Below are 26,122 nucleotides of genomic sequence, written 5' to 3'. Positions count from 1 at the left end.
AATAAAATAAATAATTTTATTTATGCTAACGTCGTTAATTTTATTGATGAAAAATATAACACATAAAAGTACGTGTTGGATCATAATAAAATTTATCGCTAAAAAATAATTTATCATTAAAAAAATATATTAAATTAATTTTTTGTCCATTTTTGTAATGATTCAACACGTTGTGTAACGTGTTATATTTTTTTTTCCAATGTAGTTGATAACGTTAGGATAAATTCGATTATTTATTTTACCTTCAGAATTATTGAATCTCAATATAATTTTTTTTAAGTATATGAATCACGATATTAATAGGATCCAAGTATATGGTATAATATGTAATTAGTCCTCATTTATTTCATATCTCTAAACTGAATGATAGAGAGAGAGAGAGAGAGAGAGAGATACAATTGCTGCTTCTTTGCTGCTTAGAGAGTTTGACAAATGGAAGTTGCCACTCATTTGACATCCTTTTCAAAGTTGAACTCGTGATTGTCATTGCTTGCGGTGAATTATATTGGGATGTTATATTTATATGCGTCGGGACAATGGAGCTCTTCCTCACCGGAGAATTCAGCACCTGAGACTTTTGAAGTATACTGAGAAAAAGTAACGATGAGTGTGGACTCAGCCATAAGACCTAATCTAACCTTTTATTAGAACAAAAAAAACTGGAGGATTTTACCCCCAAAAGAGGAACTATTCAAAGAAAATATCAGAAAAGGATGGAGGACATGCATGTACTGATACTGATAGATTGCAACACCACAGTCACCCTTCTCTTCCAACTATATCTGTTTCGGTCAAGTCAACCCTTTAGAAATTTTGTGCTGGGTAAATGGGTCAAACCAGCAAACTTGATTTATGGCTTTGACTAAATTAGGGTCGTTAATCAAACAAAATGGTTGACTTGCTCCTTGTCTACCTCTTGGTTTTTCTCTGAGACCAAAACTCTCCAAGCTGTAGTGTTATGCAAGTGCACATCAAATACTACATTTGAGTTCTTCATCGTGTTCAGATCCCCCAGGTGAGTTCAGATCATTCGGATGGATTTTAGAATTCTCAGTTGCCAACATGATGATCTTATCTTAGTTTCTTCAGAGCAAGTGATGTCTAAGCACTCTGAAATCAGAGCTCCGATTTGTCTTCTTCACTCTCATTTCTTTTGTCTTCGTCATGAGCTTGATCATTTCAGGCATCTCAGCCTTCAATTTCAATGGGATCTCTGTTGCAAAGATCAGCAGTTGTAAGACTCGTATATTTCTTAGAGATATGTTATCCAAAAAAAACAAAACATGAGACTCGCATGATTTAATATTACTTCCAACCACCTTGCTTTCCACTTTCTAGTGTGAACTGTAGCTTCTGATCCATGACTGATGACTCCTTAATGTCCAAGTTAATTAATATATAACATTATCACATTTGGTTGCCAGACTTTGGATGTCATCATATATCGCTTTCAATTCATGTTGTTTCGTGTGAAAATTGCACATCAAAAGTACAATAATGTATGATTCTATATAGAGTTAAATGAGTCCACTATCATTAATTTATGCTCTTAAGTATTTCAGATTAATGATGTATATATATTAAAGTCGTAAAGGACTTACCATAACTATCAATCAGAAAGACTATGAAATCAATTTTAGGTGATTTCCGGCCTCCATTTTTGACTTCTTCAAAATATTTAGATACTGTCCCTTTCATATTCTCTTCATCTCAACACCCAAAAAATGAACGAAATTAACTAAGATTCAAACCAGATCACAAACAAGTTAAATTAATTCTATGCATTCATGTCTCCTACTCTAGAAGAGGAAAATTTTTCCCCCTTTTGAGTAATAGAATTGATATGGCTAATCCTTCTCCAGATAACATTAAGCCGATCCCCAAGAACAATCCGAGCACCCGACACCTTTCTGATGTACACTGCCGCTGCCTTCCTGACGTCAGCAGACCCGATGTCGACCCAGAACAGGCGCAGATTCCTGGTTGGTGGCTCGGCCGAGGTAGTGACTCCGAGCTGGCAAAAACTTCGACTAATCCTGCTGACTTCTGTGGCCTTTGTTACTGCCAGCCCTCCCAAGTCCAAGTCCATGGAGTTGTTGCCATTAAACTAGCTTTGATTCTTCGCTTGGGTTTCCCCGTTCAATCTATAAATGGGTCTCACGTGCCTCCACAAAACACAAAACAAGACTCTTCTCCTTCCTCTCCAGAGGGGTACCGGCGGAGGGAGGAGCTGACGATGGAGAAGGAGGAGGGGCAGCAGCCGCCGCCGCCATGGCGGGAACAGCTGACGGTGCGGGCGATGGTGGTGAGCTTCGCGCTATCGGTGATGTTCAGCGTGATCGTGATGAAGCTGAACCTGACCACCGGCATCATCCCTTCCCTCAACGCCGCCGCCGGCCTCCTCGGCTTCTTCCTGGTCAAGCTCTGGACCAAGGCGCTGGAGCACGTTGGCCTCCTCCGCACCCCCTTCACCCGCCAGGAGAACGCCGTCATCCAGACCTGCGTCATCGCCGCCTACGGCCTCGTCTTCAGCGGTGAGCTCGCCGGATTCTCCATTTTCTTTCGTTCTTTGAGCAAGAGATGCTGTTTGGAGAAGATATTATTGGTGTTTGTTTTATTGCGTGGGGTTGACGTCTTGGATTGCATCACTTTTTGAGGTCGCCTTCTTCTACCTAAAGGAATTTGCGAGGTTAATAAACTAAGTTGAATATGAAAATTTATTTATTATTATTATTTATTACGAGGAAAGAAGACAATAATTTTGATATATATTAAGGAAAAAAAAACCAAAACATTTGTTATTTGTGTATAAGCAACAAGGAATAAGACTCTTCCTTGAGTTAACCTTAATTTTTATATACTTATGATATGGAAGAAGGAAATAAAATTCTCTTGATATTTCTAAACTTTGTTGAAGAGAAATAATAGGAGCACATCCTCTCCAATCAAAATCTTAAAGCATATAGCGTATTTACAAAAAAAACTCAATCCTAATTTTTTTTTATTTTTTTTTCTTTGCCTATAAATCTTTTGATATTTGAATTCATTGTCCTATAAATACTTGATTAACTCTGGGCATTTGTTTTTGTTTACTTGATTCATATACACTACCAAGAGCATATATAAGATCATGTTTTGAGCTGCTAATATAGTCCAATCATAAGTTCTTCATATCCATCTGGAATTGCAGCAAAAGGACTATCTTTTGTTTTCTCCTTGTAGGATTAAAGGATTGTGTTTCTTTGCATGGGATTTCTCTTGCATGAAGCAGATTATGTTCTTGCTTGGCTACCACAGTTGACAATCTACGGGTGGATGGGTTTGACCTACAGTCCATGATAAGACCACATACTTCTTGTGAGCAGGTGGCTTTGGAAACTACCTTTTTGGAATGAGTTCAAAGATCGCCAGCCAAGCAGCAGAAGCAAATGATTCGGATAACATAAAGGACCCAAGCTTAGGATGGATGATAGGGTATATGTTCATCATTGGTTTTCTTGGACTGTTCTCTCTTGTTCCCCTCAGAAAGGTGAGTCAGCATCTATAAAAAATAAACTCTAAATTCTCTACAAGTTCTTCAAGTTTGAATGCTTGGTTGTAGATAATGATCATCGACTACAAGCTGATCTATCCAAGTGGCACTGCAGCTGCATACCTTATCAATGGCTTCCATACTCCTCAGGGTGAAAAGCAGGCCAAGTAAAGATCTCAACACCTAATCAGACAACTCTCTTCTGCATCTCCACTGAGCCTTTAATGCCTTTCAGGAAACAAGTATGGACACTGGGCAAGTCCCTCATCTGCAGCTTCCTCTGGGGTTTCTTCCAGTGGTTTTACACGGCTGGTGATGCTTGCGGGTTCAAAGCTTTCCCTACGTTCGGTCTCAAAGCTTATGAGAACACGTAACATGCACAACATTCTTGGAGTGTTTTGAGGTGATTGGACGTAGCTTTCGAGAAACATGCATGACTGTTTTGTTCTCTCAGGTTCTTCTTCGACTTTTCTGCTACGTATGTGGGAGTTGGAATGATTTGCCCACACATCGTGAATGCATCGTTTCTCCTGGGAGCCATTCTTTCATGGGGAATCATGTGGCCTCTCGTAAGCAATCAAAGAGGAGACTGGTATCCTGCAGATATCCCTTCAACCAGCCTTCAGAGCTTGCAAGGTTACAAGGTAAGAGAAGGAATGCTTTGGGGTGTCGATTGGATGTCATCGTCCCTCTTCTACCCTCTCCTCTTCCTGCAGGTCTTCATAGCCGTCGCCATGATCCTTGGAGATGGCCTCTACAACTTGCTCAAGGTCCTGCGTCGAACGACATCCTCCTTCTTTGCCGCCGTGTGGAGGAGCCCCGAGAGCGTGCTTCCCATCGTCGACGACGACGACCGCCCTGCAGAGAGCCCTCCCGTTTCACCCGACGACCAAAGGCGAGCTGAGGTCTTCCTCAAGGAAGAAATCCCTGGGTGGATTGCGTATGGGGGCTACGTCGCCCTGGCCGTGCTCTCCATTGTCACGCTTCCCCACGTCTTCCCCCCTCTCAAGTGGTACTACATCTTGGTGGCCTACGTGGTCGCCCCTGTCTTGGCCTTCTGCAATGCCTACGGTTGCGGCCTTACAGACTGGAACATGGCCTCCACCTATGGGAAGCTCGCCATCTTCATTTTCGGAGCTTGGGCAGGCGCCTCTCATAGCGGTGTGCTCGCAGGCCTCGCGTCCTGCGGCGTCGTGATGTGCACCGTTTGCACTGCATCGGATCTCATGCAGGACTTCCGGACCGGCTACTTAACAATGTCTTCTCCGAGGTCGATATTCGTGAGCCAAGTCATTGGCATCGCCATGGGCTGCGTGATTGCTCCCTGCGTCTTCTGGCTCTTCTACAATGCCTTCACCGACATCGGCGTCCCTGGCAGTCAATACCCTGCACCTTTTGCTCTCATGTACCGGAACATGGCGATACTAGGAGTCGATGGCTTCTCCTCGCTGCCGAAACACTGCCTCGCTCTCTGCTACTCCTTCTTCGCGCTCGCCATCGCCATCAACCTGGCGAAAGACTTGTCTCCCAAGAAGGTGGCAAGGCTTATACCGATTCCAATGGCAATGGCCATACCGTTCTACATCGGATCGTCCGTCGCGGTAGACATGTGCGTAGGAAGCGTGATACTGTATGTGTGGGCAAAGATCGATCAGGAGGCGGCCAACGCATCTGGTCCGGCAGTGGCGTCTGGCTTGATATGTGGGGATGGGATGTGGGGTCTTCCTCAAGCTGTGCTTGCGCTGGCTCAAGTGCGGCCACCAATGTGCATGCAGTTTGTTCATGGAGAATGAATGAGACAGTCAATTGGAGATGTAGTTAAAATACACAGGAGCTTCTTCTGAACTCTACTAACATTCTTTGAATGCAATACATCTTGTCTTCATACCAACAAGCAACTTGGTGACAGTATGACCAACAACTAGGAAGTTTGTGTAATTGAGACATCATGCCTCTCTCCACTAGTCACAACATATTTTCCTAGAACTTGTTTTGAGTTCTTCAAAAACTATCGAACAATATACCATAATTCTTGCCACTTAAATATCAGCAGCAAGGAAGTTTGCTGATAGAGACACCTGAAAATTAAAAAGGTAAACAATGAGCATGAAGTTCACCGAAAAGGCAAAAAAAGGAATTTATATCACCATCTCTGAATGTGTGCTCCGGCGAGGGCGGAAGAATTTGGTATTAAACAAGTTCAAAAAACTTTGGTGTCTACCTTTTCGCCGAGTTTGAATGGCGGGAGACCTCTATATAAGCATGTGCTACAGAGGAATGCATCACCGAGACCACACTGCGAAAAAGGATTAATTATCAAAACGAAAACCAGAAGAGTTTTTATGCACATTCAAGGTGTTTTAAGAATGTGAACTTTGTTACTTACATTGCCACATGCTGATTGAGGGTTATTTATCTGCTCTGCAGTGAGACCAAGTTTCAGCACTTCAGCTTCTTCCTCAGCCTGACCACATGTGCAGTTCTTGCAGGCTTTTCTCGTCTTTCCAACTTCACAATCTCCATCTGCATTATACTGATGAATCATAATCAATCTTTTTCTACTGTTATGTAGCAAAAGGCGGTGCCATTATTGTCAGGTATATGCGACCTTGTGGCAACTGTGGTTTCTTCAAGTCGTCCTCGGTGAAAAGCGTATCTTCGTCGATTATATCAGTTTCATCATCAATTTGAATCTCTGGAACTGTTTTAGTTGCCTGTTTTTACGAGGAATGATAAGCCCATTGTCCAAGTAGCCTTTTTGGCCTTGATCTGTAACAAATTGTCAAAAGTTAACAGCAACAAAGACGGCATAAATATAATCTGAAGGCCATTAGATATTTTCTGAAACCCAGAAAATATATGCAAGCTCAACAAGATTGATCTACTCGTGTTGCAACTATATTGAAATTCCCAATACCATATTTTGATCAATTTCAAATATGTTAAGGTAATCTATTTTATAGTGGCTTCACATATATTATATGGCATCCATCAAAAACAAGAGAGGAATGCCTTGTTGAATTTCAAATTATCAACTTGAAGAAATTGGGACAAGTTATAATATGGCAGAAAGTGTAGACTAAATCAAGAATGCTATTTAGTTCCACTTAAATTGTATTGTCTATTTTTCATTTTTTTTCCCTCTTTTTTGGAATGAATCTTCACCCCAAACTTAAATGGCTACTTGAGAAACTATATTAATCCCACTTTAAGGTTGTATCCTTCTAGTCATTTTATTTAGATATAAATTAATTGAAAAAACACAGTCCATATATGGACATACAGTTGTACATATCAAATATAGATTATTAGTCTGGTACTATACACATCCAGAAAGTTCCATACATGTTACTACAACCCTAGGGGATACTGATATGTCGTAGATAAGTTTTGTTCGATAATTCACATAACAAAAAGGATATCATTTTCCAGAGATGCATAAATGACTGTTCTAAGAGATAAGAGGAGGTGGAAATTCAAACTTACAGTAAAAAATTCAACTAGTTCAACTGGTAGAAAAGCTTTTGCTTCCACAGCTTGTACTTCTAAGAATCCTGCCATTAGCAAGTTGCCCTCAACCGTGGAGCTTGGCTGCAACAAGGCAATAACGTAAATCTTCTCATAAGCATTCTAGCAATCAGACACTCATGTTTCCAGCATCTAGAATTTCTTACTTCACTACCGGTCTTCTCAGCAGCAACCTGCATTACAACAACTCCACCAGGTTTACGAACTCTAGTAATCTCCTCAATCCATTGCTTCCCAACAAGCTCTGGTTCTTTACAAACCGAAACAACTATATCCAGTGATGAAGACTCAATAGGCAACTTTCCTCCTGTAAAACCATTCAAAAGATAACTATCTACTGGATATCAATCCTTGTGCTTATTCTCTTATTCCGAGTATGGCGTTTCCGTCATACTGTTCAGATCTAGTCCAAGCCTCAAATCACATGAAGCAGAGAGGTCATGAATATAACACAGTTAGCTGTTTTCTATTATCATCAAGAATATACTTTTTAGAGTATCAACGAATTGTCCAAGTCGCTAATACTTGAATTAAACTCTTAATTCTATAAATGCCAAAAAGGATAATAATTTACCCAACGGAGTTGCTTGGGTTATAACAAGCACGTCGTCCTCAGCAACCATTTCAATTCCCAAATTCAATCCACTCATTGCAGACAACACTACATCGAGAGGGATGGCGACGCCATCCGTCAGCAGAAGCACTCGTCTCAAAATTCGAAGCCCTAAGAGATGAATGCCGCTCCAACCAGCACAGGATCAACAAGTGGGCCTCCTTCGCAGACAGAAACCAGAAGAAGAGAAGAACCTCGAGCAGCAAAGAAAGAACAAAGATCAGAAAAAGGCAAATCCATCCGTGGAAAATCCGAGGGGGCACGGTTCGGAGATTTACGGACGAAACAGAGAGGAGACGAGCATACCGCTGAAACTAAAAGCTCAGGGGAAATCTCGAACAGAAACCGAGCAGGCGTTTCTCGATCCGGGAATTGAAATCTGGATCTTGGAAGACGGGGATATCGTAAGATGAAGGCGGTAACCCCTCCCGGCTTGCGTCAATTTGAACTGGAGGTTGGCTTTTCTGTAGACCGATCGATTTATACTCGTTCGACGGTGACGAAGGCGGTGATGCACTTGACAAATCTTAAAGAACAGCCAACGCATCCGACGGTATAGATCGCATCATGGTGGCCAGCTTATTAGTGGAGGCTTTTGTGTTTTTTCAGAATTATATATATAAATATTTATATATAACATTGACTTCAGAATTTTCCCGTTATTCGTATACTATCTTACTCAAATTCGATATTCATATCAACGCGGCCGAGGTTGACACGGATTCTATGGGAAGTCAACGGATGGGACGGCTCGGATGGGAGCATGATGATGATGATGGAAACCCATGCATCTTGCACGATGTACGTGTGTTAGCATTGAATATGGACTCCTTTGCCTCTCTTATATAAAATATATAAAGATATAGCCAAGACACTTTCAACAAAACCTTAGTTTGAACGGAAAGATACGAGACGATCATAAAAAAGGTAGATTATCCAACTATCTATATTTTATTATATGTAACTTTATGTTTTTACAGTCAAAGGTCTGCATAATCTGATTTATAATTTTTAGAATTATTTATTATGGTATTTAGATTTAATGTATAAAAATTTGGATTAATTGTTACTTATTACAGGAATTTTTATATAGTTTAATTGATTTAATTCATAGAAATAATTTTAAATCTAAGCTGGTTATTTTTTTATTTTAAATCTGCATGATTAGTACCTAATCTGGTAGCTCTGTGATTTTTGGGTATTTATAAATATATGAGAATTTATATATATAATTATTAATTTTATATCAAATTTAATTCATGAAGATAGATTATGAATTACTTTTAATTATGTTTCTATTGGAATAAACTATTGCGTATATTCAGAATTTTATTTGCTTGTTTTGAAATTTTTGAATAATTATATTTATTAATTTAGAATTATTGACTGGAATAATATTTTTAATGTACAAAAAAGAATAGTTTTTAATCCTATTTATTATATATCTATTCTGAATAATTCAGGATATATATATATATATATATATATATATATATCCTCTGAACTTAAAAATATTTATATGATTTTATCTGAATTATTAGTGATTAATTGAATTTATAAAATTGGAAATGCTAGTTATTAATATTTAATTCATGGAAAACAATTCTGTGATATCGTAATTATATTTATGTTTTTAGTTAAATTATTTTAAATGTCTGAAATTTTTGTTTGATTATTATGAAAATTTTGGGTTATTATATGATTTGTTTTGAAATTTAAAACTTTTGTGAAGAAAAATAGAACTAATCTGATTAGATTAGCTCGATTCTAACTTTAGTCAGACCGGTGGATGCGGTGGGTCAGACCCAACGAATGAATGTGTCTTATTAAATTATTGTGAGTTATGATTGTCATATTTACTCTTATAATGATCATAATAGACTGAAATATTATCAATTACTATAGTTATTTCTAAAAGAAAACATATATTATGATGGTTACCTCTGTAAGACAAAATCAATAATAATTGTAGCTTTAAACTATCTATTAGATAATTTCATATTATCTGTTTAGTTTTCTTTAGTATTTCTATCTCTATATTTACGAAAGTAAAATATTGAGATCTAAAATTAAAAAAAATTATAGGATTAAAAGTTAAGAAAGATAAAAAGATTTTGTTGGAGTAACAGGTTAAATATTTTATGAAAAGTATAGACATCTCAATATAAATTTTAAAAGTATAGGGATCAAAATGTTAAATATAACTAATTATATAGGTTAATATATAATTAGCCTATATCTATTACTATAGTTATTCTTACAAATTCATCTATTATTGTGGTTTTCTCAATAGAAAAAATAGATCTATCAATACGATTAGTAAACCATAGTAATACACAAATCTTTACCTGTAGCTATATGTTATCTTCAAAGTATGAGATTACTAACTGCTGGTATTAATCTTGCTATAGTTGTAACAGTAAGGATATATAATTATAGACCACAGATAAAGATATATATTGGTGTAGTCTATCAATATATATATATATATATATATATATATATATATATATATTACTGTTCCATTGGTACGAATTACTGTTCCCGTACGCGCATTAGTCTCAAATGAACATAGACACCTCCCAACGTCTTAATCTTCGGCTAGAGAGAGAAATACATATCATAGTCCCTACAGCTGTTTCATGATAAGCTTATTCTAGCAGAGTCAGAAAACCTACCTATAAACTGTGGATATGATAAGTTGAACATGCAATATTAAGAACACAGCTAAAAGAAAAATCATAATTAAATATCACTATTTTCTTCAAGAACTCATGATAGTTTTATGAAGAAGCTGTTGTCCAGCCCAGGTGGGCTTGGACCGGACGATTTGGGCTTGGATCGAATAATTTGAGCCCAAATCCAATCTATTAAAAAAAAGAAGAAAAAAAAAGAGACCTAAAGAACAAAAAAAAATTAAGGTTTTGAAATTTTTGTTAGATGATCAAATGGCTAAATTTTATTGGTTTCGATCTAAAATTTATATGGAGAATTAATACAATAAGCTCTACAATCCTAATGGTGTCGATTTACGATTTATCCTCTTTCAGATACTTTTATGATATATTTACTTGGTGAGATCTATATTTTTCTTTTGATGAAATTCATCTATGGTGATGATAATATGTTATTATTGAGCCAAGATTTATATTCTTGATATTATTGTGATCCTCTTATTATTTTGAAGAAGACTTATTGTAAACCTATTATCATTATTGGTGATAGTGAAGGTTTGAAGTGGAGTATGATCTCGTAGTTTTTTCCATAGTGGATTTTTTATATAAAAAATTCAGTATCTCATTTTATGATTGATTTATTATTTTATTATTTATATTACTTTGGTTAATATTTACTTTTGATAAAAAAATTGATATTTTGATGAGGAACCTATTTTAATAAAAAAAAAAAATTTAATTTCAATAGTTTTTCTCAACAAAGTGGTATCAAAGCATCATGTTATTTGATACTAGTTTTTCTTATGTTATTGAAACGAAAGAGTCCAAATTATTTCACTTGAGACATATGATGGAAGATTTGTTCTATTGTAAAGATTTGTATAAGCCCATCAAAGTTAAAGAAAAATCTTCTATAAGGAATGTGAGATTCAATATAGAAAAACTATTGCTTATTTTAGAAGATGGATGGATGTAAATTTGTATGAGAATATTTCTAATGAAACCAAAGCTAATATTTTTTGGCAAAAGTTAGAAAATCTCTTTGTAAAATAGATAGTGGAAAATAAAATTTCTCTCTTAAGAAGGCTTGTCAATTTAAAATATAAAGATGATAGTAATATTATTAAACACATAAGCTTGTTTTAAAATCTTATAAACAAGTTGGTTATTATAAAAATTAATATAGATGATGAGATACAAGGATTATTACTTCTCGACTATTTACTAGAAAGTTAAAAAATATATGTGGTGATAATTTTTAACTCTATGCTAGAGGGGACTCTAATCATAGATATGATCAAAGACAGTTTGCTAAATGAAGATGCTAGAAGGAAAGAATCAGGAGAATTTTTTTCTAGTGCACTTGTTATTGAAAAACAAGAAATACATGGAAAAAGTTATTATAGAAGTCCATATAGTTATAGAGGAAGATCTAAGTTTAGAAGAGATATCAAGTGCTTCCACTATAATAAGCTAGGTCATATGAAGAAAGAGTTAGGTTTTGGAAGCGAGAACAAAATGAAAAAACAGAAAAATAAGAAAGAGACCAATATAATTATTGCTGAAGGTGATGCCATTATTGTTTGTGATGACGGATGTATCAATATAGCAGCTTTGGATAGTAACTAGGTAATTGACTCTAGCGCTTCATTCCATATTACTTCTCATAATAATTTTTTTAGATCTTACACTATTAGTAATTTTAGCAATATCAAAATAGAAAATAGTGGTATATCTAAGATTATTAGTATTAAAGATATTTACTTAGAGACCAGTACTAGGAACCAATTGATACTCAAAGATGCTAGATAAGTTCTAGATATTTGTCTTAATTTGATATATGTAGATAAACTTGATGATAAGGGGTTTATACACTATTTTGGTGAAAGCAAATAGAAGTTCACTAAAGATTCTGACGAGAGAAAAAAAACTAATCTCTTTCTATGTCATGGAAGCTAAGCTATGTAAAAGGGATATTAATATAATTTAAAAAGATGAAAGTATAGATCTTTGGCATAAGAGGCTTGGTCATATCAACGAGAAGAGACTTCAAACTCTTATTAGAAAGTAGATCTTATCGGAGTTGCAAGATATATATATCTTAAATCTTATGATTATTGCTCAGTTGGAAAAACACATAGAGTTACATTTCATACTTATCCGTCATTTAAAAGATCAAATGTTGTTGATTAGGTTCATATTGATGTCCGTACTATGTAAACTAGAATTCTTGAAGGTGTTCTTTATTTTGTTATTTTTATTGATGACCATTCTAGAAAAAATTAATTAATTATTTTAAATTTAAAGATAAGGTACTCAATATTTTCAAAGAGCTTCATATTAGTGTCAACAAAAAAACAGAAGAAAGCTAAAGTGAGTTTGAGCAAATAATGGTAACGAGTATATAGGTCTTTTTGATAATTATTATATGTTCTATAACATCAAGCTTAAGAAAATAGTTCCTAAAACTCCTTAACAAAATGGTGTGACAAAAAGGATAAACAAAATTATTGAATAAAGGATTAGATGTATATTTTTCCATGCTAAATTACCTAAGTCATTTTAGGGGAAGGCTATGAGAACTATAGTTGACTTGATAAATCTTTTTTCATTAATTCATCTAAAAGGTGATATTCCAGAGTATAAAAAAGAAAAGATGCATCTTATAATTATTTAAGAGTCTTTGGGTGTAAATTATTTATTTATATTCTCAAAGATAAGAGGTCCAAACTTGATAATAAGGCAAAAATATATATTTTTTTGGAGTATGGGCATGAAGAGTTTGGATACAGATTATGAGATCTAGTGAATAAGAAGATTATTAGAAGCAAATATGTTATATTTCTTGAAGATCAAATATTTGATAACGGTGATAATGTTGAGAAGCCAAAAACCTTTATTTATATCCCTTAGAGTTTGGGTCTAGTTCCTCCATCTATAGTTCATGATGATTATGGGGGAGATAAACAAGAAGATTGTGGTAAGAATGTAAGTGATGATGCTTCTATAGTTGATGATATTGGATCAACTGAATAATTTGAGCTGGTACCTCTACCACTAGTTGAGATTCCATTGAGAAAATCCACAAGAGAGTGATAATCATTTATAAGATATTGTTCACATGAGTATGCTATACTTACTGATAGGGAAGAGTTAGAAACTTACCAAAAAGCTATTTTACATTGCCATAAGAATGAGTGGATTAAAGTCATATAAGAAGAGATGAGATTCTTGCTTGAGAACCACATCTATGACTTAGTAAAGTTGCTTAAAGGAAAGAAAGTTCTCAAGAATGAATGTTTTTATAAATTAAAAAATAAAAATAATAGCCCACAACAAAGATACAAGACACGACTAGTTGTGAAAAGATTCAGTTAAAAGAAATATATTGACTTTGAAGAAATATTTTCTTATGTAGGAAAAATATCCTCTATCTAAGTTGTTATTGGTTTGACTACCCACTTGAACTTAGAAGTTGAGTAGCTTAATGTGAAAACTGTATTTCTTCATGGTAACTTAAAAGTAAAAATTTACATGGAGCAATCAAAATGTTTTAAAGTCAACGAAAAGGAAAATCTAGTGTGTAAGCTTAAGAAAAGTTTATACGGACTCAAACTAGCACCTAGACAGTGGTACAAGAAGTTTGATTCGTTATGATAAGCCAAGGGTATAATAGAATCATATTTAATCATTATATGTTTACAAAGAAGTTTTCATATAATGATTTTATTATTCTCCAACTATATATTGATGATATGTTGATTGTTGACCATGATGCTAATAAAATTGAAGCTTAAAAGAGAACTAAGTATGTCTTTTGCCATGAAAGACTTAGACCAACGAAACAAATACTTGATATGAAGATTTTTCTTGATAGGAAGAATGGGAAGATTTGGATATCTCAAAGAACTTACATTAAAAAGGTTCTTGAAAAATTCAACATGCGTAAAGCCAAGGTAATTTGTTCTCCACTTGCGGGTCATTTCAAGCTTAGTTTGAAACAATGGCTTACAAGTAAGAAAAAAAAAGAAGAAATATCTAGAGTACCTAACTCATTCAATTGGCTCATGTAGTTGGAGTTGTTAGTCGATTTTTCTTTAATCCTAGTAAGGAACATTGGACAGTAGTGAAATAGATATTAAGATATCTAAAAGGTGCTTCTAGGTTGTGTTTATGTTTTGGGAATGGTAAACCCGTGCTAGAGGGGTACATAAATATAGACATGACAAATGATATTGATTCTATGAAATCCACTTTGGGGTTCTTGATGACATTTGCAGAGGGAGCAATCTCTTAGTAGTCTAAGTTTGTTATTCTATCAACCACATAAGCAAAATATATAACAATTACTGAAGCCTGCAAGGAAGCCTTGTGGATGAAAAATTTTCTATATGACTTAAGCTTAAAAAGAAACGATATACTATTTATTGTGATAGTCAGAGTGTCATTCACCTCTCCACGAATTCAACATATCATTCTAGATCCAAGCATATTGACATAAGATATCATTTAATTTGTGATCTGCTTGAGACGAAAGAATTATACTTAGAAAATGTATATATTAATAAGAATAGATTAGACATGTTGATAAAATCTTTGCCTAAGGAGACGCTTGAAGCATGTAGACGAAGAACATGCTTAATACTGTCAACTATTTGAGTTGGAGAGGGAGAATTATTGGGTCCAACCCATAGATGGGCTTGGACCAAACAATTTAAGCATTAAACTCAAATATGATCTATTAAAAAGAAAAAAAAAGGAAAGAAAAGTGATGACGTTAACTGCAAGAGATGTGTGAATACACGAGAACCACACAAAAAGAAGAGAGAGAGAGAGAATGGAGAAAAAAAGCTAGGATTTTGTGGCTTTTGTTAGATGAGTAGTTAAACTTCGTCGACTTTGACCCAAATTTTATGTAGAAAATTTTTACAATGAACTCTACGATCTTAATGGTGTCGATATATAATTTATTTTTTTTTAGGATACTTTTCTGATATACCCACTTGGTGATGTTTAAATCTTTTCTTTAATAAAATCCATTAATGGTGATGATGATATATTATTATTGAGCTAATATATATATTCTTGATGTTATTATGATATTCTTATTATTCTGGAGGAGATTTATTATAAACCTATTATTATTATTGGTGATAGTGAAGGTTTAAAGTGAACTATGATCTCGTGATTTTTTTTAGTTTTTCATATAAAAAATTTGATCTCAATTGATTTATTATTATATTATTTATATTATATTGATTAATATTTATTTTTTTATAATAAATTAATATTTTGATGAAAAACTTATTTTAATACACGAAGAAGAAAAGAAATATTTTCTGTGGCCACAAAATCAGATTCAAAAGACAGCCTATGGCAATGGGTACGAGTGTTCTTACTCGTTTGTTCTTCGTATGCTTCCAGCAAAAGCTACCGGTTCACTCCACAAATATTTCATGGATCTTATAAACCATTGTGTCCTAATTTACTTCTTTTTCTTATTTTAAGAGAACATTCAATTGTTATCTCTAGAATTCCTCACATCCACTCATGGACTTTCCTTGCTGGCCTGCCACACGCTTTACCTTTGTGTTTCTGCACCAACCTGTGCATGATACATCGACTTTATACATGTTTATCACACAAACAAACAAATTAGGGACTGATTGATTGATACATCCATTGCATTTTTTTATCAATAAATTCTACATATCGCCCATCACCTACTTCTTGAGCAAGGGGGACCAACATTAGAAATCCTCTTCTCCATTGCCTTTCTGCTTAAAGGTGATCACAAGCTTAATTCAAATGCAAAGCTAGTTGCAAAAGCAGAGGATACATAGAAATCGAAGTTCTTCCAGAGATCATTCTTTAAGCTACAATTAGATCCATCATGACACCACTTCAATATGTGAGCTGCAATGGTGGAGTACAGGTTTACACACCACCAATCTAAGTGGGACGAGTTAAACTGAGCCATTTCATCATCCCCAGCTATAAGGTGCCTCACTGCCTCTTCCGGAAGACCACAGAAATGGGGTGGTCGAAGGTCAGCAGAACTCTTCTCTGTTGCCTGTGTCTTGGGGCGCTGCTGACCTCAGTGAGCTCTGCCGACTTCGGTGACCTCTTCCAGCCTTACTGGGCGGCAGATCACATGGTGGCCATGGATGGAGAGCCACTTAAGCTCACTCTCGACAACACCTCAGGTTAGCTTTCGCTCTGCCTCAGTTTCACTCATGACTTTGAGGTTCTCATCAACCTTGGCTGCTGTTGATCAAGGATGTGGGTTTGAGTCCAAGAAGAAGTACCTCTTCGGCCAAACCAGCATGCAGATAAAGCTCGTCGAAGGCGACTCGGCCGGCACGGTGACTGCCTTCTACGTATGTTCTTCTTTAGTTCTCCTAAGCCCACCCATGAAGTGTTTTCTTGGTTGCTGCGATGAGGATTTGTTGCATGCCGACAGATGTCATCCGATGGCCCAAACCACAACGAGCTGGACTTCGAGTTCCTCGGCAATGTCACAGGCGAGCCGTACTTGGTGCAGACCAACGTCTACGTCAACGGCACCGGCAACCGGGAGCAGCGCCACTCTCTATGGTTCGATCCGACAGCCGACTTCCACACCTACTCCATCCTGTGGAACCGCTACCACATCAGGTGAGGAACTCGAGCACCCGATCCGGATCGTTCCTTCTAGGATACTCATCATCCTCGTGTCCACATCGGACATTTCCAGGTTTCTCGTCGACGGTGTTCCGATACGTATGTTCGCTAACAAAGAGGCCGCTGGCGTCTTGTACCCCAAGGACCAGGCCATGGGGGTGTACGCGTCGGTGTGGAACGCCGACGACTGGGCGACGCAGGGCGGGCGAGTGAAGACCAACTGGAGCCACGCGCCGTTCGTGACGGCCTTCCGGGGCTACGAGATCGACGCGTGCGAGGCGGAGGAGGCGACGGGCGGGTGCGCCGGCGGTGGGGTGTTCTGGTGGGACGCGCCGGCGATGAGCGGGCTCAGCCCGCATCAGCGGCGCCAGCTCAGGTGGGTGCAGAGGAGGCACCTGGTGTACGACTACTGTAAGGATAGGCCCAGGTTCCATGAGATGCCTGGGGAATGCTTGAGCTGACCATGTCGCAGTCTTACACTGCCTGCCAAATGAACAATGGAGTTGCAGTCTCTTCGCTCATGGAATTGGTCTGCAACATCTCCCTGGAATTGCACATTGCACCTCACTTAATTGTACCTGTTTTACTTTCTCATGTTAAGAATTTGAGATAAGAATCCAATGAAAAATCAAATTCTAATACATAATGGTGTCTTTTCGAGTGTGAATTCTTAGTGGAAATATAAGGACGTGTTTGACCAACCGAAGTCCCAAATCTTACTCTTGAGAAGCGTGAAAGAAGTGGTCTCCGGTTCCTCCCTTGAGTCGTGTTGTGAACGGCATGACGTATATAAGCTGTGTTGAATGGTCGACGGCGGGCGAAGGGGTCGTTGCTCGACCGACACTGCGGAATGCGTTTGAAAATTCTATGATGTGAAATCGATGTGGTTGACCAATTGATTGCTTATCAGTAGCTCTGCTCACTACATCATGGATCAAAAGCTCTTAGGGAAGAGAGAGAGAGAGAGAGAGAGAGAGAGAGAGAGAGAGATGAGGGGATCACTTATGTTGCTGCTGCTGATCTCGATGGTGATGGCGGGAGCTGCATCGGCATCCACCGAACACGATACCACCATTCCCCTCTTCGCCGATTGCGCAGAAAGCTGCGGGGCCATGGTCATCCCCTACCCTTTTGGCACAGCGGCTCCAGGCCAGGCTTCAGCTTCGTCTGCAACTACAGCTCCGATCCCCCCACGCTCCTCTTGGCCGACGGCGTAACCCAGGTGATCGGCGTGTCACTGGACAACCACACCATCAGCGTGAGATTCAGCATCGCCGCCATGAGCGCCAACGAGGACTCCCTCTTCACCTCGTGGACATCCCCTCCAGGGGCACCGTACGCCATGTCACCGACCTCCGTCACGCTGACGGTCGTCGGCTGTAGCGCCACGGCCTACCTGCTGGACCTCGGCACCAACAAGATCATCGGCAGCTGCATCACCGACTGCTCCGACAGGGAAATGGAGGCCATGGAGGGGGCGGCTTGCAGCGGCATCGGCTGTTGCCAGGCCACCTTCCTTTCGCCGGTGAGGTCGTTCGCGATCAATCTCACCCGCCATGACAGGCAGTCCGGTGTAGCCTCCAGCGTCAAGGCCTTCGTGTCCAGCGCCCAAGCTGTATACAGGTTCAGGAAGGAGGACCTTTTCACGAAAGACACCATCACAGGTTACACGATGGCAGTCGCCGACCTGGAGTGGGCGATCATCGAGCAATCTTCCTGCGAGGATGCCGTCAAGAACACCACGACTTACGCGTGCCTCAGCACCAACAGTGTTTGCTCCAACACCAAAACGAAGGGTCTTGGATACTACTGTGAGTGCTCCTCCGGTTTCGAGGGCAATCCTTACATCTCCGGCGGCTGCCTAGGTAACCTCACCTGCTACGCTATTAATCCTCTCTCTCTCTCTCTCTCTCTCTCTCTCTCTCTCATGTGAAATCCATTAGATGAATGATCACATGGATAAGCCAGCTGTGGATCTTTAATCCGACTGGATCCGATCGACAACATATAGATTCTCTGCGACTCCCTCAAACCTAGCAAAGATTTCTTGTTTTCTGATGCTTATTCTGTGACGTCTTGCTAGATATTGATGAGTGCGCACACCCAGAGAAGTACTCCTGCACTGGGATTTGCGTCAACTACGCTGGTGGCTACACTTGCTGTCCACCAGGATCACATGTCGATTCCAGACTCAGCTGCGTTCCCCCAAAAAGCCAAAAGATTATAATGGGTAATTAATCGATCCACACAAACTACTTCGATCGCTTTATTGATTTACCACAGACTTAATCTCCATTGTAATTTTCAGGTGTCGTCATTGGCGTTAGCATTGGCTTCGGCCTCCTGCTGATGCTCCTATGTGCAGTCATCCTCAACCGGAGGCTGAAGGAAATGAAACTGAAGAAGTTGAAGGAGCGATACTTCCATCAAAACCATGGCTTGCTATTGCGGAGACTGATCGCGACCGACGATGTTAATGCCGAGAGGACCAAGATTTTTCCCCTGGAAGAACTAGAGAAAGCCACCAACAGCTTCGACCCCGCACGAATCCTGGGGCATGGAGGCCACGGCACGGTTTACAAAGGAATTCTGTCGGATCAGCGCGTGGTTGCCATTAAGAAGTCCAAGATCGTGATTCAGAGAGAGATCGACCAGTTCATAAATGAGGTCGCGATTCTTTCTCAGATCAACCACAGGAACATCGTAAAGCTCTACGGATGCTGTTTAGAGACGGAAGTGCCGCTATTGGTGTACGAGTTCATCACGAATGGAACTCTCGCTGATCATCTCCACGTCGAAGATCGTTCCTCCTCTCTGTCATGGAAAGACCGCCTAAGGATCGCCGTGGAGACCGTAGGAGCGCTTGCTTATTTGCACTCTGCTGCTTCCATTTCCGTATTCCATAGAGATGTCAAGTCATCCAATGTGCTCTTGGATGACACTTACACCGCAAAGGTATCGGACTTTGGAGCTTCAAGGACTGTTCCAGTGGATCAAACGCACGTCGTCACAGGGATACAGGGCACCCATGGCTACTTGGACCCCGAGTACTACCACACAGGCCAGCTAACAGAGAAGAGTGATGTGTACAGTTTCGGAGTCATTCTTGTGGAGCTCTTAACAGGTTTCATGCCGGTCTCCCTCACTAGATTCGGGGACAGGAATTTGGCCATGTACTTCATCTGGGCACTGAAATCAAATCGTGTGTCGGATGTATTGGAGGCTCGGATCAAGGAGGAGGCGATGGAGGAAGAGCTCGAGGAAATGGTGGGGCTTGCAGAGGAATGCCTAAGGTTGAAAGGAGCAGAGAGGCCTACCATGAAAGAAGTAGAGATCAGGCTGCAAGGCTTGAGAAGGGGCAAGAAGAAGGAACAAGTACAGTTGACTCATCATCAGAGTGAAGAAGCTGAGCCTCAACTCTGCGATCCGTATGGTGCTTGTCGTCACCAACGATCTCTTGATGGCAATTTAGCTGACACAGCAATCCAGGATACATCTAGGCGACACAGTTTGGAGGAGGAATTCATGTTGTCACTGAACTTTCCGCGATAGAATTCTCTACCTGAATCCATGCTATTCTCCAGGAATTACATCACGGTAAGGTAGAACAGAGATAGATTCGCACAATACCTTAATCCATGCTATTCTATCACTTCTTTAACTTCAAGAAATCTGTACGTATTTCGACACAATTTTCGCAAACAAGGATGATTCATTCTGTAACAATCTTATCGGACTATCATGTTCCACAATGAGGCCTGCTCAAGAACAAGCTCAAATCAGATACTGTCACTGATGCGGGAGCAAAACAAGAGAGAAATAGGCTATCATTTTAATCACACCAACCATTATCAAGCAGCAAGGTTACATCGATGTTGATCACAGAAGTAATCCGATGAGCTACTGTTATGACGGTTGATCCCAGGAACTGCTGCCTCAGAGTCCTCTGGATTATGCTGTCGGTAGCAGTATCCACTGAGGCAGTTGCTTCATCAAAAACCAGTATCTTGGTCTTTCTCAAGACCACCCTACCTAAACAGACGAGCTGGCGTTGACCAACACTCCAATTCTCTCCTTTCTCAGTCGCTGCAAGTCAAGCTGGTCATCACACACAACTGATGATTCAAACATACAGACAGATCCATGCTATATCTATTACCTTCAGAGTCAAGCTTCAATTGCTTCCTCCTAATCTCTTCTCCAAGTCGACAGCAATCCAATCCCAAAACAGCAAAAGAGAAGACGAATAATTTAGGAATGAGAACCAAAACGAAATTGATCTGTTGAGGCACCTTCCATATCTGTTAATTTGTGTACTCTTGCGCAGGGTTCCCTTTGAACATTATTGGATCCTGTGGGATGATGCTCAATCTGGATCTCAGGTCATGCAATCCAATGGTTGAAATGTCAGTGCCATCTATGAATATGTGAGCGACAGTAGGATCGATTATACGAAAGATTGTTTGTATCAGGGTGGGTTTCCCACTGCCTGTCCTGCTGACAATCCCGGTCTTCTTCCTCCGGGAAATCTGCAAGTGAGACCCCTTAACACAAGAGGCATGTGCAGGCTGTAACGAACCTGCACCAAAATGATCAGTGCTTCAAGAGCAATGAATCATTAGGATTTGGCAGCAACTTTCAAGATACCAGTAGAGAAACATTAGATACAAAAGAGATATTTGGTCCTTTCAATTACCTTTGCATTTCAATTGTGACCTTGGGCATGAACAGTATTTGTTTCTTTGGATGTTTGTTCAGCTATATAACAACTCACGGTACAGAAATATACAACCAACAGGATTTAAACTTAAAATTGCTGATGAAATCACATGTACAGACAATAAAAAATAACAATCAACAGATGCAATATATAGTAATAAATAGAAACAAAATGTATAATTTTACAGAGAGAAATGTGAAGAAATCATTGAAAGGGTAGAACTACCTGCAAGTTCAGAATGTTTTATTTCCCCCCTTGAAGGCCAGCTACGTTGAGGTCTGTTCTCATTTAGGATGAGTGGTGGTTCACATGGAATGCTTGTATACTGAAGTAGTCTCTCCACAGATATAAATTCATTCTCAAGATTGACAGAAACCATATGATAGATGTATGTAGAGCATTCAGATAAAGCCCATATGGCACTGCAAGACAAGCAATACCTAAAGCAGAAGACAAAAAAAGGTTGTAAAATGATGGATACTATGACTGACTTATTTCCGTGAATCAGTAGACAGCAATGAGGACTCATATGAAGACAAATGAGTCTGGGCCTCACCTCTATATGATTGTACTACTGCAAATAGTATTATGCTAACCACCTATTGAGAGAGACTGTTTAACTCATACAGCATAACTGGCCTAGCTGGAAGGTGATATGGAAAGTTAATGTTTAACCAAAGATCAAAATATTCTTTTGGAAGATGTGTTGGAGCAGACTTTTGATTGGGGCTCTTTGCCCTTTCTTTTTTAGGCTCTGGCTAATTTTACTTAATAGGTTCTAATCTTTCCTACAAAGAAAAAAATATTACAATGCAGGAGACTGCTAAGGCCATCAGTGAAGCAAGTGCCATGATAGGATATAAGATCAACAAAGCCAACATAACTTGCACAGGGAGCAGCCATGATCATACATAGACCAAATGAAGAAATCGATCCTCTCAGCATTGACGCTCATGTAATTGATTATTTCTGCACTTTTACTTGAGTTACTAGCGTGTAAGACCCTTTTGGAAGACCATAGCAATAAGTGAAGCCTTAAACTTGATCCCAACCTATTGCAATCTGAAAATATAATGCTTGTCATAGAGACCCTCAAAAAGCTTCGATAGAATGAAAGCCAAAACCAAAAGGTACCCTTTTTAGCAAATCGTCGATCACTATTAAGGCATCGAACGAAATGATTAATGAGATAGTGACCAATATAGGAAGCCGAAGCTGATACAAGTGTGAGAGCTGACAACACAATTTTGGCTTCCAAGCAGAGAAGATTAGTCCCTTGACTAGTGCATACGAGGTAACTCCACTAGTAGTAGCAGAACTTAAGGTTATGTTCGAAATCCGAGAACACATGTCGAACAATATCACTACTAGCTATTGTTAGTTTGGCAAGTCCCATAGTCCCACATCGGGAAAATCAGACTTGTTTCTCGTCTTGGAACTATAAATAAGGGCCTGAGCTTTGATGTTAGACACATCACAAGAAGTACAGCATGCATCACAAGAAAACCTGCTTATGGTTTGAAGTCTTCTTGTTTAGGAAGCTGAAGGTGTTTTATGGCCTAGGAACATTTCCTAAGGCATTTGTAAGTATCCCTCTTTTATAATAGTAATTTGCTCATCTTTCTTCCGTGGATGTAGGTCAAAGTCATTTGATCGAACCACGTATATCTGGTGTTCTGGTGTTTTGTTTGTTCTTGTCGCTTTTATTATTTCCGCTTTATTGTCTTTGTTGTGTTGCCAAAATTACCCTTTGGTAAATATCCTGGGGCTAGCTCTAACAAACTGGTATCAGAGCCTGGTTTTGGGATCTTTTGGCAACGATGACAATAACAAAGATTGTTGTCGAGAAATTCGACAGAAATGTCAACTTCGGCATGTGGCAACTCAAGATGGAGGCCATTCTGGTTCAAGACGAAGTTGATTTGGCACTTCAGGGTGCTGAGAACATTCCAGATGGTACGTCAAAGGAAGATCTTGCGGGTATGGATAAGAAGGCCCGATCCAGCATCATTCTAAACCTCTCTGACGAGGTTTTACGGGAGGTAGCTACGGAGACTACGGCTAAGAGCATGTGGGACAAACTTAAAGCCTTGTACATGAAGAGGACAGTGGAGAATCGTCTCTACTTGAAGCAGAGTCTATATATGCTTCGGATGACTGAAGGTACATCTATACTCTCGCATCTTGATAAGTTTGATTCTTTGGTTATGGATTTGGAGAATATAGATGCAAAAATTGATGATGAGGATAAGGCTTTGTTGCTTTTGTGTTCTCTTCCCCAATCTTTTAAGCATTTCCGTGATACTTTGATTTATGGAAAAGAAACAGTTTCTTATCAAGAAATTAAATCTGCACTGAAATCTAAGGAGCAGATAGACAAGAATATCACTGGGGAAAGTAGAGAGAATCAGGCTGAGGGTCTGGTTGTTAGGGGGAGAATGGATAAAAGATAATTTGACAGTAGTAGATCTAAATCTAGATCTAAATCCAGACATAGAAATTTGGAATGCAGATATTGTCATAAAATGGGGCACATTAAATCTGATTGCTTTAAATTGAAAAATAAATTAAAGCAAAAGGAAAAATTTGTTGAGAAAACTATTGAATCCGCTGAAGCTAGTGTAGCATATGATGAGAATTTTGGAAATATTTTCTTTGCTATTGATGACAGGACAAAGTCTAAAAATGAATGGATTTTAGATTCAGGTTGTTCTTATCACATGTGTCCCAATAGGGATTTGTTTTCCACATATGAATCTTGTAATGGTGGAATTGTTTTGATGGGCAATAATGCCGCATGTGATGTTGTTGGTAGAGGAACAATCCGAATTAAAATGCATGATGGTATTGTGAGGACGCTCACTAATGTTAGACATGTTCCTGATTTGAAAAAGAATCTCATTTCTTTAGGCACCCTAGAGGCCCTTGGGTGTAAATACACAGCTGAAGGTGGAGTTATGAAAGTTTCTAGAAATGCCCTTGTTGTTATGAAAGCTTGTAGGTCTGGTAGCTTGTATATTCTGCAGGGAACTACTGTCACAGGTTCGGTTGCAGTTTCGTCATCATCATTGTCTGATTCTGACATCACCAAATTATGACATATGCGTTTGGGTCATATGAGGGAAAAAGGTTTGAGCATATTGAGCAAAAGAGGTCTACTTTGCGGACAGAGTACTGGGCCACTGGACTTTTGTGAACACTGCATTCATTTTTGGAAAGCAGAAAAGAGTCAGCTTCAATTCTCCGGCAGTTCACAAAACGAAAGGTACTCTTGACTATATTCATTCAGACCTTTGGGGTCCAGCTCAAGTTCAGTCTAAGGGTGGTGCCAGGTATATGTTGACTTTCATTGATGATTATTCCAAGAAAGTTTGGGTTTATTTTCTGAAGCATAAATGATGTTTTTCTAACCTTTAAACAATGGAAGGCTTTGATTGAGAAGCAAACATTAAACAGATTAAGCGGCTTCGAACAGATAATGGCATGGAATTTTGTGAAGGTGACTTTGAAGAATTCTGCAAAAATGAAGGAATCGTTCGGCATCGCACTGTTAGGATGACACCTCAGCAAAATGGTGTGGCAGAACGTATGAATAGAACACTCTTGGAGAGAGCGAGGTGTATGATCTCAAATGCAGGGTTGACAAAAGACTTTTGGGCAGAGGCGATTAATATGGCCTGTTACGTTGTCAACCGCGCTCCTTCTGCAGCACTTAACTTTAAAACTCCAGAGGAAGTTTGGTCAGGTACTCCTGCTGATTATTCTGATTTTAAAATTTTTGGGTGCCCAGCATACATGCATGTAAATGAAGGAAAATTAGAGCCTCGGGCTAAAAAGTGCATTTTCCTTGGGTATGCTTTTGGGGTGAAAGGATACAGATTATGGTGTCCTGATCCCAAATCCCCAAAATTTATAATCAGTAGAGATGTTACTTTTGATGAATTATCTATGCTATCTTCTAAAGAGGAATCTACTAGTTGTACAAATGATAGTGCGCAGAAGCAGGTGGAGCTTGAGATTGGTAGTTCAGATTCTTTTAAGTCGAACTCTTCTACTCAAAGAATGCCAGTAGGTGGTCCCGAGTCTACTAACGTAGATGATCCAGAGGAAGAGCAATATTCCATAGCGAAGGATAGACCACGGAGAGAAATTCGACCACCACAAAGATATGCAAATTTGGTTGCATATGCTTTGTCTGTTGCAGAAGAGACGAGTGAAGTTGGTGAGCCTACTTCCTACTCAGATGCAGTTTCTTGTGATAATTCCGCTAAGTGGTTGACTGCGATGAATGAAGAAATTGAGTCTCTCCATCGGAATAGAACTTGGGATCTTGTGAAGCCGCCTTCGGGTAAGAAAATTGTTGGATGCAAATGGGTCTTCAAAAGGAAGGA

General features: G+C 38.9%; 3 protein-coding genes, 1 long non-coding RNA gene and 1 pseudogene across 5 annotated transcripts; 3 read left to right on the top strand and 2 right to left on the bottom strand.

Moving 5' to 3' along the window:
* Positions 1-2,172: 2,172 nt before the first annotated feature.
* LOC135612766 (probable metal-nicotianamine transporter YSL12) lies at positions 2,173-5,345 on the top strand. 2 transcript variants are annotated; one of them, XM_065109414.1, is made up of 6 exons: positions 2,173-2,534; positions 3,366-3,529; positions 3,602-3,699; positions 3,768-3,902; positions 3,987-4,176; positions 4,249-5,345. In XM_065109414.1, exons 1-6 carry the CDS (start codon positions 2,237-2,239, stop codon positions 5,323-5,325), a joined length of 1,962 nt encoding a protein of 653 aa, XP_064965486.1. In that variant the 5' UTR covers positions 2,173-2,236; the 3' UTR covers positions 5,326-5,345. The 2 variants fall into 2 exon arrangements, with proteins under 2 accessions (XP_064965486.1, XP_064965487.1); XM_065109415.1 differs by having other exon boundaries at positions 2,398-2,534; positions 3,648-3,699.
* Positions 5,346-5,571: 226 nt separating this feature from the next.
* On the bottom strand, positions 5,572-7,913 carry LOC135611573 (anamorsin homolog; annotated as a pseudogene).
* An 8,192-nt stretch (positions 7,914-16,105) lies between these two features.
* LOC103985765 (xyloglucan endotransglucosylase protein 6) lies at positions 16,106-17,652 on the top strand. The gene is made up of 4 exons (XM_009403581.3): positions 16,106-16,554; positions 16,628-16,728; positions 16,812-17,005; positions 17,085-17,652. The coding sequence occupies exons 1-4, from the start codon at positions 16,383-16,385 to the stop codon at positions 17,470-17,472; spliced, it is 855 nt and encodes a 284-aa protein (XP_009401856.2). The 5' UTR covers positions 16,106-16,382; the 3' UTR covers positions 17,473-17,652.
* Positions 17,653-17,980: 328 nt separating this feature from the next.
* On the top strand, positions 17,981-20,737 carry LOC135612763 (putative wall-associated receptor kinase-like 16). The gene is made up of 3 exons (XM_065109413.1): positions 17,981-18,876; positions 19,095-19,241; positions 19,320-20,737. The coding sequence occupies exons 1-3, from the start codon at positions 18,291-18,293 to the stop codon at positions 20,561-20,563; spliced, it is 1,977 nt and encodes a 658-aa protein (XP_064965485.1). The 5' UTR covers positions 17,981-18,290; the 3' UTR covers positions 20,564-20,737.
* A 700-nt stretch (positions 20,738-21,437) lies between these two features.
* LOC135612765 (uncharacterized) lies at positions 21,438-22,084 on the bottom strand. The gene is made up of 2 exons (XR_010487090.1): positions 21,957-22,084; positions 21,438-21,590 (listed from the first exon to the last, which is right to left on the bottom strand). It is a non-coding gene; the product is annotated as an uncharacterized LOC135612765 (long non-coding RNA).
* Positions 22,085-26,122: the final 4,038 nt, after the last annotated feature.

The sequence above is a fragment of the Musa acuminata genome, chromosome BXJ2-5 (genome assembly GCF_036884655.1).
Source record: "Musa acuminata AAA Group cultivar baxijiao chromosome BXJ2-5, Cavendish_Baxijiao_AAA, whole genome shotgun sequence".
NCBI lineage: Eukaryota > Viridiplantae > Streptophyta > Magnoliopsida > Zingiberales > Musaceae > Musa > Musa acuminata.
The sequence above is the reverse complement of the archived record's forward strand: the minus strand, read 5'-3'. Positions and strand labels throughout refer to the sequence as shown.

Bases quoted from the DNA above. Each gene is read 5' to 3' on its own strand.
- LOC135612766 (XM_065109414.1), top strand. From the start codon at position 2,237: ATGGAGAAGGAGGAGGGGCAGCAGCCGCCGCCGCCATGGCGGGAACAG. The intron at 2,535-3,365 runs GTGAGCTCGCCG...TCTTGTGAGCAG, and splicing joins CTACGGCCTCGTCTTCAGCG to GTGGCTTTGGAAACTACCTT. The intron at 3,530-3,601 runs GTGAGTCAGCAT...GCTTGGTTGTAG, and splicing joins CTCTTGTTCCCCTCAGAAAG to ATAATGATCATCGACTACAA.
- LOC103985765 (XM_009403581.3), top strand. From the start codon at position 16,383: ATGGGGTGGTCGAAGGTCAGCAGAACTCTTCTCTGTTGCCTGTGTCTT. The intron at 16,555-16,627 runs GTTAGCTTTCGC...CTGTTGATCAAG, and splicing joins CACTCTCGACAACACCTCAG to GATGTGGGTTTGAGTCCAAG. The intron at 16,729-16,811 runs GTATGTTCTTCT...GCATGCCGACAG, and splicing joins GCACGGTGACTGCCTTCTAC to ATGTCATCCGATGGCCCAAA.
- LOC135612763 (XM_065109413.1), top strand. From the start codon at position 18,291: ATGAGCGCCAACGAGGACTCCCTCTTCACCTCGTGGACATCCCCTCCA. The intron at 18,877-19,094 runs GTAACCTCACCT...ACGTCTTGCTAG, and splicing joins CATCTCCGGCGGCTGCCTAG to ATATTGATGAGTGCGCACAC. The intron at 19,242-19,319 runs GTAATTAATCGA...TGTAATTTTCAG, and splicing joins AAGCCAAAAGATTATAATGG to GTGTCGTCATTGGCGTTAGC.